The 12,620-nt window shown below is 45.7% G+C and overlaps 1 protein-coding gene across 4 annotated transcripts in view; it reads left to right on the forward strand.

Annotated features, from left to right (window-relative positions):
• The window catches only part of adgrl1a (adhesion G protein-coupled receptor L1a), a 155,968-nt gene that overhangs the window by 108,718 nt on the left and 34,630 nt on the right, over nucleotides 1–12,620 (forward strand). For 3 of the 4 annotated variants that reach the window (XM_080904858.1, XM_080904859.1, XM_080904860.1), the window contains one exon: nucleotides 1,370–1,479. In XM_080904858.1, the coding sequence (XP_080760984.1) occupies nucleotides 1,370–1,479 (110 nt within the window). Of the gene's footprint in view, nucleotides 1–1,369; nucleotides 1,480–7,817; nucleotides 7,936–12,620 lie in introns of those variants that run through there. The other variant, XM_080904861.1, reaches the window with a different exon arrangement.

Genomic DNA, 12,620 nt, shown 5'->3' on the forward strand with positions numbered 1-12,620 from the left:
TAAGAATACAAAATGACAATAATTGTAGCAGGTGGCACAATTTGGGAGGAAATTGTTATCAACTAACTATTCTTAGTGACAGCTCTTGCTAACATTATAATGAAGTTTGAGACTATACTGGTGGAATTGTTAGTAAAGTAACTTCCAACTTTAAGTACATGAAAGAAGGGGGAAAAAGCATTAATATTTGAAGGAAGTTTAGTTGTTTAATGTGTGTTTGCTCCAGGATTTTATTTACTTCTCTTCACTTAAAAATAACTAACAGGCAATTTGCCGGGGGCCACTTGAACTTGTGCATTCAAACGTTTCTTTTGGGAAACACTGAAGTCAGCATACTTGACTAACGCTGCTGTGTCTTGGCAAAACTTTTATTTGTAAGGAATTGTGTATGTGTGTGTGTGTGTGTGTGCGCGTGAGTGTGTGAGTGCGCTTAGTTTCATGTATGCATGAGAATCTATATGTTTATTGCTGGAGTATTTGTAGCGCTTCCTACAGCTGCTCTCTGTGTTTGTGCTCAGCATCTGCTTCCTTTTAGCTCAGATCAATGGAAGCTCTCTTCCAGCTATCCATCACGCTTGTAATGGAGGCACAGGGTGCTAGCTTGAGCAAGGGAGGGAGGGAAGTAGTAGGGGGTGGAGGAGAAAATTGAGGGGGTAAAGGAAGAAGAAAGACTTGTAGAAATGATAGGATGATAGAGAGAGTGCAGCAGAGATTTGAGATATGAATGGAGAGAAAGAGTGTGCAGTGGGGAAATGCTCAAAGCTGGATAGAGAAGGATTATGTGGTGAGAATAACTAAGTGCACGTGCGTGTGGATGTGTATCGTTTCTCCTGTGTGGATGTGTTTCTCGGTGTGTGCAACCGTGAGAAGGCATGCAGCGATGCGGTTTAGATGTAGGTATTATGTGCATATGAATGTTTTCCCTGTGCGTGTGGTGTAGAGTATCTGCCTTAGCCCCCCTCGTCCTTCCCTGTTCTCTCACCTCTAATTGCTCCCACTCACAATCCCCCAGGAGAGGAGGTCTTACGTCACTCGCCCTCTCTCTGCCTCTTCCCTCCCTCCATGCTTCTCTGTATCCTTCATCCCACTTCTCCCCCCCCCCCCCCCCCCCCCCCCCCCACATTCTCCCTCCCCCTCTGTTTCCACCTCCCTTCGGGTGCAGCTGTCACATGATCTAGTCTAGTGTGAAATTACTCCCATCCCTACCGTTCCCTCTGTCTTTCAGAGCCTGAAGATATTTTTTATTTTTTTTTGGAATACAACCCCTCCTCCCTGTCTTTCTTACAATGGCACTCATCATTATTTTTATTACTTGCTTCCTCCCTTCTCTCTCTTTTCTCGCTTCCTACCCTGCTGTCTCATCTCACAGGTGTAATAATCGTACTCAGTGTGTGGTGGTTGCGGGGTCAGACGTGTTCCCAGACCCCTGCCCAGGGACCTACAAGTACTTGGAGATCCAGTATGAGTGTGTCCCCTACAGTGAGTACTGAGACCCTGTCACACCTTTCCACCTCCCCGCCCTCCCTCACCCCATTCACCGCCCCTCCCATCCTTCCCTGTACCCTCACCTGAGCCTCTCTAGTCCTCTTCAACCCCCCCACCCCGAACCCTAAAAAAAAGATGACATTCTTATACTCACTCGTGCTCACTCGCTCTCTCTGGATTTTCTCAACACAGTCAAAGCAAAACAAGACAGACAGCCATCCTCACCTGCTCTCTCTGTCTCTCTCTTCTTTCTCATACACTGCACAGGCACATACACACCCACACTCACAGAGCACTAAACCTTTTTTCTTCATCGACAGATTGACGCACCAGTAGCTGAGAGGGATTTTCACATGGGGGAAGGTGCTCCACAAACACAGGGTCCGATAAGCACTTTACGCACACCCACAGCAAACACGGGGTCAGCCCTTATTGGCAATCACAGCAGTGTAACGCACACCGCCCCACACTCATGCACTGATTAACCCAGGGGCAGGCGACTGCCTTTATCTGGTGCCAAACACCTTTGCTGTCCCTCTGATTTCCAATAAAAATTAAAATTGGGCACAGTGAGACTTTAAGGCAGGGGGTGTTGTGTGTATACCACACCTCACAATAGGAATGTTAACACAAACAGCAAAGGGCTTATTTTAGACAACATGACCTGGAGCGCCACACAATTTAATTTCCCCATGGTAACGGCTGGCTTCCTCACTGCTTTGCTCAAAACTATGTGGCAGGTGTGACTCTACACATGCCCACACACACATACACACAAGTCTACCTTACACTTGCAAAAAGGGAGGGGGGGAGGGGGCACCGTTGCTTTTTTCTCTCTTCTCTTGAATCTTCCATTCTGAGCAAGCATGTACACACAAACAAGAGCACACTCACACCGCCAAAGGAGCAGACACAGCAAGGATTATACGGTGATGTGTTGATCCTCACTCATGTGAAAATCTCCGCTCAGTCTCCCCTCCTCCCTCTCATGTATTATTACTCTCAGCATTGATCCCCTCACTGTGCAGGTGCACGTGGCTGGAGGGGAGGAGCAGTGGCGCTCCCCTCCACTGGGCAGACGCAGAATTTGGGGTTCAGGAAAGGGTGGTGGGGAAGTATGAGAGTGTTGTGTCAGAGGGGTGGAGGACAAGAGGACATTACTGGGGTGGGGGAGCTATTTATTTCTCATGATAGGGTGTGGGATAACTGTCTCTACTTTTTCCTCAGGTGCAGTTGAAGTGAACCACAGGATCAAGACTACACCAAGCTGCTAACTTCCTTTTCTTTTCCTCTTCCTCACCCTCCTCTTTATCACTTCTCTCTGAGGACTCCAACTCACACTCGCTTTATTATTTCTCACAGTCAGCATCACCTCTTTTTTTAGCCCTTCTTCTCTGTCTTTGACTTTCAATCTTCACTCCACGGTCTTAAATCTTTATTCTTTGTCCTGCTACGCTTATTCTTCCTTTATTTTTACTCTCTGACCACCAGTTTGCCACACTAGCTTATCATTCCACTCTATCATTTTTCTTTTGCTGTCCCTGTTATTTATTTATTTGTATTTTTACAGGTACAAATATGCAAAGCATCCAGGGTTTTCCAGGTGCCACTTTTCAGTCCTCACCCTTCCTCTGCTCAGTGCTATGTGCACTTAGTTTAGCTTATGAGAGACTGTGTTGACTCAGGTTGCGGCTAGAGTCATATATGAGAAGGTTGGTTTCTTACATTGGGTGATATTTTCTGGTGTGGATTTTATTCATAGCCTTCCTAGTGGTAATAAGAGTTCTTCTCAAGTGTCCTCTACATTAGGTTTCCCTCTCTTCCAGTTGATATTTGTGTTGGCTATATTTTTTCCCTCCACACTGATATGACTTTGCTTGTTAGTCCTTTAATAGTCCTGTGCTGTTGCTCGGTTTCCTGCATTGTCCACAGAGGGTCAAGGTAGCATTACTTAGTTGTGCCTGCTTTCCTCTCCTCATGCATTCTAACCTTGTCTTTTTCCCCCTGACTGCACAAGGGAGCTTGTTCTCTCACTGCAAGGCAATCAAAGGGATGATTAAATAGCTGCTGACTTGCATTTTTCCTCCTTGTGTTTGGGGGGAAAAAAACTTTCTTGATTGTGCCTGAAGTATGGCACGACTTAGAAAATTGGAAGCTGATCCTCCTATGATATAAAGTCTCGCTTGTCTGAGGTGACAAAGAAGAGCCAATTACCCCTGTCCTCTGCCACTCTCCTCCACTGGAGAAGCAAAAGCACTTAACTTGCGCACCCTCACAAAAATAGAAACACGCGTGCGTACACAGGCGATGCACGCTACTCAAACTCTGCAGGCTGCTCTATGTATTTGTGCTCATTTGACAAACTAAATACGACCTGACACATTCAGACTCAGAGCTGGAACTGTTCATCCCAAAACCTAGTCACCGTCGCACCACACGCCACTCAACTCGGCCACTTTTAATTACCAGGAGAGGGGGCGCGTCGCTCTCTTCAGTTCTGCCTCAGCAGAGATTTGTCAAGATTAATTGAATTTGCTGCAGCTAATCGCTCTGCTAATGCCCCATCATTTATGTCTGGTTGGGATTGCTGGGCACTCTGGTATCATCTAAACCTGACACATGGTTTTCATTGGTTGTCTTGACAAAAAGGTGAACAATTGAGAGATGATATGTAAGGGCTGTGTGGCATGGCAGCTGAGATGGTGTGCAGCCATGTTGATGGCTACGAGCGATGTTTGCTTTTGACAGGGTCCTCTGTGTGAGAGCTGTGTTTCCAGTCACCTGAAACGGCACGGTGACAGCCAGTGCTGAGCTGACATACGCACACACCTCAGCTGGCAGAGCTCAGACAAGGGTCTTGCACAAGTATGTGTGTGTGTTGCTGTGCGTGGGACTGCCTTGGCAAAATACAACAAACCGCCAACTAGTCAAGTCATATCTCATCGAGCCAAAAAGCCCTGCAAGGCCGCCCAGCCGTTGCCACGTAGCATTGTTTTTGCCATCCGGAACACAAGACGACAAAATGGCTCAAATGAACTCTCATTTCACACTGGCACAGCCTGCCGTAGCCTGCTAGATCCCATTAAGACATCACAGATCCATGGATACAACTGCAGGATGTGTTTACTGCAGTTAAACCCCTACACTGCAGTTTTAACATAGATGTACGCAGAGTTAAAATAAATCTATCCCACGAGGGAGCCCTTACCTGTTCCCGCTCTTTCTTCAGAACACTGTGCTACATCATTATTGATTCCTAATGCTCCCTATTGGGATTATCTATGCTAGCCATGCCAGAGCTAGCAGACCTTCTCCTGTGGCTCTTTTGTTTCTTCAGCTTTTATATATCTGGTTAATATGCACAGTGCAGGTGGCTGTACAGGCTTTACAGTCGAGAGTTTCTTAGCTTAATTTTATATCCTCCAGTTTTTCCATTTATATTTTGGTACTCTGCCGCTGTTTCACTTTATAAAATTGATTCTTCCCCACAAATGTATTCAGCACTGCCTATTCATTACAAGACATCACTTTTTGGACACAAAGCCACTGGAAATGATAGTTGACTTGTCGGAAGGAGTTTGTCAGTCGCAGGAATAATGGCATTGTAATATGACAAGTTTTGAGGGGAGGAGGGGAAACACTTTGATGTAGCTGAAAATGAAATTCTATTAATATGTATAGGGACACCATTAGATGAGTGGCTCATACATGTCTGGTGAATGAGAAGCAGGAAGCTTTGCTCGGGCCATGGAAAGAGATGGCTCTTTACTGTGAAAAATGCGAAGTTTGAGAAGGAGACAATAGGAAGGGGCCGAGGAAGAAGAAGCAGAGGAGGACACGCTAGAAGGAGGCCAAGTGTTCCTGCAGTGCTTCAGCAATATGTGTGCGTATTTGAGAGCGTGTGTTTTAGCTGTACTCATTAGTGTGGGAGTAATTGATAGGGTTGTAGAGAGCGCTGAGCGGAGTGATTAAGGGGAGAGGACAGTGGCTTATTTCTCAGAAGATCCCTGAAAGAGAAACGTTGAATGAATCAGACAAACAACCAAGGTGGCCTTAAACTAACCTCCAACTCACTGTGAGGACAGTTTGATGAGTTTCCTTCTCCTTTCTCTGTGTTTATGTGCGTGCGTGCGTGTGTGTAGGCGCGTGTGTGTGTGTGTGTGTGTGTGTGTGTGTGTGTGTGTGTGTGTGTGTGTGTGTGTGTGTGTGTTCTTAGAAATCTGTAAAGATCTTGTGTGTGTCGTTTCTTTGTGTCTATTTTTCAGGACAACCAAGAATGGAAGAACAGTGTCAACAGAAGTCTTCCATCTTCTTTGTTTTTAGTCTTTTTTTTTTTGCAGCATTGAAGAAGTTTCATTCCCCTCTCTCACTCTCACTCACTCTCTCTCTCGTTTTCTCTCTACATGTCACTGCATCATTTCCCTCCTGTTCTGAAAAACATACACAGTGGTGCATTTATAATATTGTGTTTAGCACAACAACTTTTTAAGGACTGCAGTGTCACACTTGCATGAAGAGCTGAGCTTCTGCAGTCAGTAGAAACCTGGAACGTGGAAAAACTCTGTATATTTGAATTCTGGTGTCCTCATCTACCCCCTGCAGCGGTTTCACAGAGAGGATGAAAGCTCTGGATGCTCTGTGGCCAGTGTCAGCCTCCCCTAACCTTGGAGCTAATGATTGCACTCACAGTTGGTGGCAGGCATGTAACGTGCCTTTTTTTTTTCTTTTTTTTGGTCCCTGCCCCAGCATCACAAAACTTGCACTAGTTTCTTTGCCTTGTTTACCCCTCTAGGCTGAAAGTGGCTTCCACTCCCCAGGTCTTCGTGGAGGTTGTTTGTCCAGTTTGATCTTGGCATATGATGATAAATGATCATGTGGCTGCTGATGCTGATGCCGCCTCTGCCGAGGTGCATCCCCCACACAGCTAAGGCAACCGCTGCTATCACTCTTTTTTCTTTTCTATTCTGTTTGTCTTTGTAAAACTCTCTTTCTCTCTCTTTTACCCTCTCTCTTGCTATCGCTTTTTTCCCCTATCTTTACGGACAACCCGGTGAGGTGTCGTGACAATTTCACAGCGCTCCCCGGGGACTTTCCACGACACATACATGACAATCACGCTCACAGCGGGGATCCACCAGCCATGTGGCTTTTAACACGTGTCTTTCTCGAGACATTAGAAGAACAACTCTCACGGCACTGGTGCCTCAGCAAACATGGAGAGAAGCTGAGTGCTGTAATGTGAAAGGCGGAGCTGAAATTTTTGCTTGCTTCTCCAATAGTCTCCAGCTGCTCGTGAACCTCCCTCAACACCCCAACACAAGCAGACTCCTACCAGCGTCATGGATATTGAGGGAACCACGCCTTACCTGCCCGTGTCAGCTAAGGCCTCAGTGTGACTCAACACACCAATCTATTGATTTGTGTGTGATGAGCCCGCTGTAGATATTTCTCTCATCTCTCTTTTGTGTCTGCCCTTTTTTATTTTCCCTCCCCTCCCCCCCGACTGTGCCTCTCGGTTCCTCTCTGTGTTTCTCAGGCGTTACACTCTGTCAAGCCCTCCCTTTCCCCTGTTGTTTGTTCTTTTTTTCTTTGATGAGCCAGTCTCGGCCAGGCAAGCCAGCAGCTCCCCATTGATTAGATGGTCGATGGGTTGAGTGTTTTTGCTGGCTTCTATAGCAGGCATCCTGACTCTGTAAATTGAGCAAAGCCAAAAGCACCGCTTTCTGTAGATCAAGGGACCGCTCTAATGTCAACACAAACTGCGCTTGGAGAGAGTGGAAGACAGACAGAGATTCAACGATCTCTCCGAAGATAACCGGTCACAGATAGAGGCATATTCATCACCACCTCACCATCTCCCATTTCTCTATCTATTTCTCTGCCTTCTCTGCTCCTTGCTTATTTCCACAGCAGAAGACGACTGTTGCACAAAGACGCCCGTCTCACTTTCTCTCTCCGCCAGGTTTCTGAAGCTGCACGAGGGCACGAGGGAAAGCAGGGCTGCAGAGAGGGAGCGGTGTAGCAATAAGATGGGTGGAGGTGGGGTCGAGAGTTTGTGGTTGGGGGTGGATTGTGTTGTTGGGGGATTATTGATAAATCTGAAATGAAATGGAAATGGATTTCAACCCAGGTCAGGCCATTTTCCCCTTCTCATTTTCCATTTGAGCCATCCTTTCTCTGAGTAGCCAACCATAACACAGACAGATAACTTGCTTTAAAAAAAACAAACAAAAAAAAACAAAAGAGAGAGAGAGAAAGGACAGCGCTTTATTTAATCTCAATTTTCTCTTTTTTCCTGCACCTGTTTTTTCTTTCATTCCCTTTACTTTCCCCCCCTCTCTCTCTCTCTCTCTCTCTCCTTCTTACTGTCTTTCTCTTGTATCTTTCTATCTCCTTCTGTCTCCTTCTTTCTCCTTTTTTCCGATGCTTGAATAGAAGTGGATCAAAAAGGTAAAGACCACAATGAACATAACAACCACAGCTCGCCCCTTTCTCCCTCCTCCTCCTCCTCCCTTGTCTCCCTTCCTCCCCCATATTCCCTCCTAACCCAGCACCTTGTGTAGTGGTCATGTTTGATGTTGATATCCCTCCCTTTTCTTTCTCGATCTCTAATCGTCTCCTTTGCTCCTCTCTTTCTATCTCTCTTTGACTTGTAACCAAAACTCTAAAGTCCTTCTAGATTTCCTCCTTGGTTCTGATGACACCAGCCTGACCTGCACTCATGCACACACAAACACATGCACAGACAAACACACACACACACAAACGAAAAGAAGCATCACAGAAGGTCAGTCCCGTATCTAAGAGAGATAAACGAGAATTTAACATCATTCCTTTCCTGTATGAAGAAGCACATCTCAGCCTAAATGTACAGACAACATGCATCTGTGTCATTTCATGGATGGCATATTTTCCTCTTTTCCCATCCTTTTTAGAAACCATATTTCATATTCACTCTGTTGCCTCACACGCCTGACAATAGAACTGTCTCATTATTCAAATCTCATATATTCGCATTTCGCAAGTAGCTGTTCACTCATTTCGATATTTCAGTGTATCTGTCCCTACAGATCTGAGAGAAAAAAAACACGTTCTCCTCTTTCTCTTCACATTATTCAGCTGCTCTTTTTTTCCCATGCTTTATCTCTTGCCTTCTTTTTTTTAGTTTCTCAGGACAGATTCAAAGTTTGCTGTTGTTGAAATCTTAAAGCAAAAAAAACAAACAAACAAAACAAATCTGTTAAGATAACAAAGTAACTTGGCAAAGTTGCTGTCAGATCATTGCCTCAGTGTCCCATTTCCAGGTACTTCAGTGTCCTTCTCCCATTTTTCTCTGCTCATTTTTATTTAATCACGTTTCCATTAACTCCTCTTCTCTCACTACCCCTTACTTATAACACATTTTCTCCATTGTGTTTCTCACCCTTCCTTTCTCTTGTTCTCTTCCCACTGCTTGGTTTATCTCTCAGATCACATCTGACCATCACAGGCAGCTGCAGGCTCTTTTATCTTGTCTTACACTGCTCTTCCTCCTCTTCTCTCTGCCCTCTCTACCTCTTTGCAGACTTTATCCCCGCCACCTCTCTGTTTTCTTTATTGCACATGCACAATAAACTTGTCTTGCCCTCCCCTTCTCCCCTCCTCCACCAGTACATGTCCACATCAGTCCATCCCTTCCATCCACTTCCTTATGTGTTCAAGGAGAGGGGAGGAGATGGTGGAGGGAGGTGTATCCCCCGTAGGGAGGGCTTCGGCTTCTCGTAATGGCTTCTCTGATGCAGCCGGGCCTTGCCGCAAGCTCTCTTAAAAAGCCCCAATCAGCATGGCCAGGAGCCACAATCAGAAGCTACTAAAAAGCAAAGATAGACCTGGCAGGGCACACATCAGGTAGAGAGCAGTTTCCATGAGGCTGTACCCTCCCCCCGCTCTCAGGTCCCCACCCTTCTCAGCACTCTCTGAAACCCTACTTACATCTGTCTCAGCCGTTTCCCTGCCTGGCACCGTATCTGGATCCATATGTTGGAGGAATTAACTCCTTTAGAGGTTACCATTACCTGGTTTATGGACTCCTTTGTCTGTTGTGTCTGTGGTTTTCATTAGCATAGATCATTGTCACATTTTTCTCTCACCGCAAGCAGCCATTTTAGCTCAGTCTGCTGCTTGCAGTGGAATAGAAAGCATCAAAACCCCCCTCCTCCTGCTTCCACCTCAACCAACTGGTTCTATTTATTTACTGCTCTCCTTCCCACTAACACTTAAATACATAACCCTTTCCCCTGTCTGCCCTCCTACCCATGTCCACTTTATCCATCTCTTCCTTTCTCTGTGCGTGGCTGAAGTAATATTCCAAAGTTGTGTTTTGCCCATGTCTGTCACAAATAATCTTTACTGATTCATCCGCTGATTGACAGATTGGGTTCTTGGGTTGATGACTTGTATCTCTTGGTGTTGATGCCACTGTTCAATGAATGTCCACCACACTGTCAACCTACCTATTATGAGGCAATTTTATGACTGTGTCGGCATTAGCCGCCTCTCCCCTCCTATCATTCCCTCTGTCTCTTTTCTCATCCTTTTTGCTGACAGTCGAGCAGCCCAACAACCCACGTCATTGTAGTATTTCCTTTATGACAGGACCAAACTACTGTCTTTTCTTACCCCCAGTTTGTTTGCTGATAAAGGAAAAGAAGCAGTTAAAGGAAGCAGTGTTAGACTGCTGAGCAGTATCCCAGTATCACCGTGGAGGGTGGAGTTGGAGACCATCTGAGGACAGAACCATTACTTACACAAACAACCCTACATGTGACTTAGAGAAGTGAGAGGGAATGAGTGAGAAACCACTGCATTGTGTGACAGGAAAAATACAAAGAATGGCTGTGAATGGCAAAAGGGAGGAAAAGTGGTTGCTATAGAGACGATGAGTCAGGCAGCATCCCCTCATTAGGAATGACCCACCACACACAAGCACGGTCATGTGACCGTGGCAGCGCAGACACTCTTTTCAGTGGCACAGGGAGAAGATTGCGAGGATTGACTGTACATGTAGAAGCCATTGCATTGTTAGAGCCAAAGAACAGAGACGTGAGTGAGTGAAGCAGCTGGTCATGAATACAAAACACAGCGGCTGGTTTCAGGGCTGTTAGGGAGAGACAGTGTGTCTAGGAGACCTGATTCAGAGCAGAGGGAGGGTGAGGGTAGGTAGCAGGCTCGGTTAATGTTTCAGCTGTGCAGGCTTGTTGTTTCCTTACCTCTCAAGCCTCAGTCAGCTTGTTCTGGGTATGCCCCTCTGTTTTCTACAGTATCTGCTGCCTGTATCCTTTGCAACCTCGTCCTGATCAACTTTCCTGTCACTCAGTGTCAGCTTCACGCCATAGAAAAGACTTTGCTTTCAGTGGGTGCTATCTCTTGCTGTAGCCCTCTTTTGGTCTCAGTGAAGGGTATTCTCTGGGGTGAATGTTTGGGTTGATAAAGGTTCAGTTTGATACCTGCCTCTTCAACTGTCTGGATAGTGTGTACCTGCATGCATTTTTCTGAGAGCGTGTGTGTCCTCAAGCTTCATGTCTGTGTATGCTTGTTGTTGCTGTACTGTGTTTTTACTCCCAAAACCTTACGCCCCTTATAGTCTAAAAGGAAGCGGAAACACAAGGCGAGCCCCTCCCTTCTCTTTCCTTATTTTTCTCTTCTCTCTGTCACTATTTGTCACTCCTCAGCAAATTAACTCACTCCTAATTCTCATTTCACAGGAAATAACCTATTTACTCTCTCTTACTCCACTCTCTTCTTGTTTGCACACACAGAACACGCTCGCATCCTTCTTCACACTTCTTCTCTCTTTGTGCTTCTTTCTTTCTCTCTCAACATGCATGCCCACCCACACAAGCACACGGACATCCACATACACACTGAGACACATCTACAAACACTTATGGGCTAATGAATGCACCAACATACCATCAGGAGACTCACTGCACTGCACACTCATGCGCACACACTAACTCTTAAAGCCCATTAACTTGTCCAGCATGGATGCGGGTTACCATGCCATGCTCCATCCTGCCCCCTGCTGCCTATTTACTGCACCTGCCAGTAACAGGTGGGGGATTCAATTAGAGCAGCACGCTCTCAGCAGTCAGTCCTGTGAGCACGCCATGACTGTGGACTGGACTGGGCAAAGGCTTGGGCTAGCAGAGCCAGCACAGCCCTCAGATCCCTCTAGGTAAAATAAATATAGATATATATAGTGGGAATAAAAGCACCCACAAGGACACCACTTAAGAAACAGCTGCCAACTATTGGCAGGGGGTGTTTAGATCATCAAAGTCAGACATTAACCATCACCATGACGCTGTCACATCGAGCGTTGAAACAGCATGCTTAAGACAACGAAAATGAAAAGTCTAAATTTAGCCTAAAGCTGTCAGCGTTCACTTTTAATTGTGTTAACAGTCGATCACAAATGGGTGAGAGACACTAATGGGAGAAATTCACTGTCATTTTCAGGAAAGTTGCGGAGCTTTCATCACTTTACACTCTAGCCTCATATTGACATGTAACAGCTGACCTGTGCCTCCACGGGAAAGGGATTATGGAGATAAATAGTCAGTTATTACAGCAGCATTTCCTAGTATGTGCGGTGGTAATTGGCACGCTAGAGTATGATAGCTACAGCCTGGGTTTTAATCCTGATAAGGTAAGTTTCATTAGCCATCTGGCTAGTTTATAGGGTAAAGAAGTGGTTTTGTCTTCGCTGCCTAGTGACTTCATTGGGATAATCATGACTCCAAGATTTCCATCCTCACCCAAACAAGAATTAATCTATTTATCTCACATAATCCCAGATGGCTCTACTACAGCTAACCTGATCTAGCCAGACTAGGATAATACCTAATCTCAAGACTTATGCCTAATGCTTATTGCCTAATGCCTAATACCTCATTCAAACTGTGGACATAATAGCCTATTGTACTATACTCTACAGCTAGATTTTTGCTGCTCTGGCTCCCAGCTGCTACAATTCCCCTTCACAGTTAAAAGGAGCGAGAGAAAGGGAGGCAGAGCAAAAGAGGCAGAAAAAGCTGGTAAACAGGAGAGCAGTCGGAAAGGCTGAGAAGCGCAGGCCAGAGTTAATGAAGCCC

Source organism: Rhamphochromis sp. 'chilingali' (genome assembly GCF_963969265.1).
Source record: "Rhamphochromis sp. 'chilingali' genome assembly, chromosome: 15".
Taxonomy (NCBI): Eukaryota; Metazoa; Chordata; class Actinopteri; order Cichliformes; family Cichlidae; genus Rhamphochromis; species Rhamphochromis sp. 'chilingali'.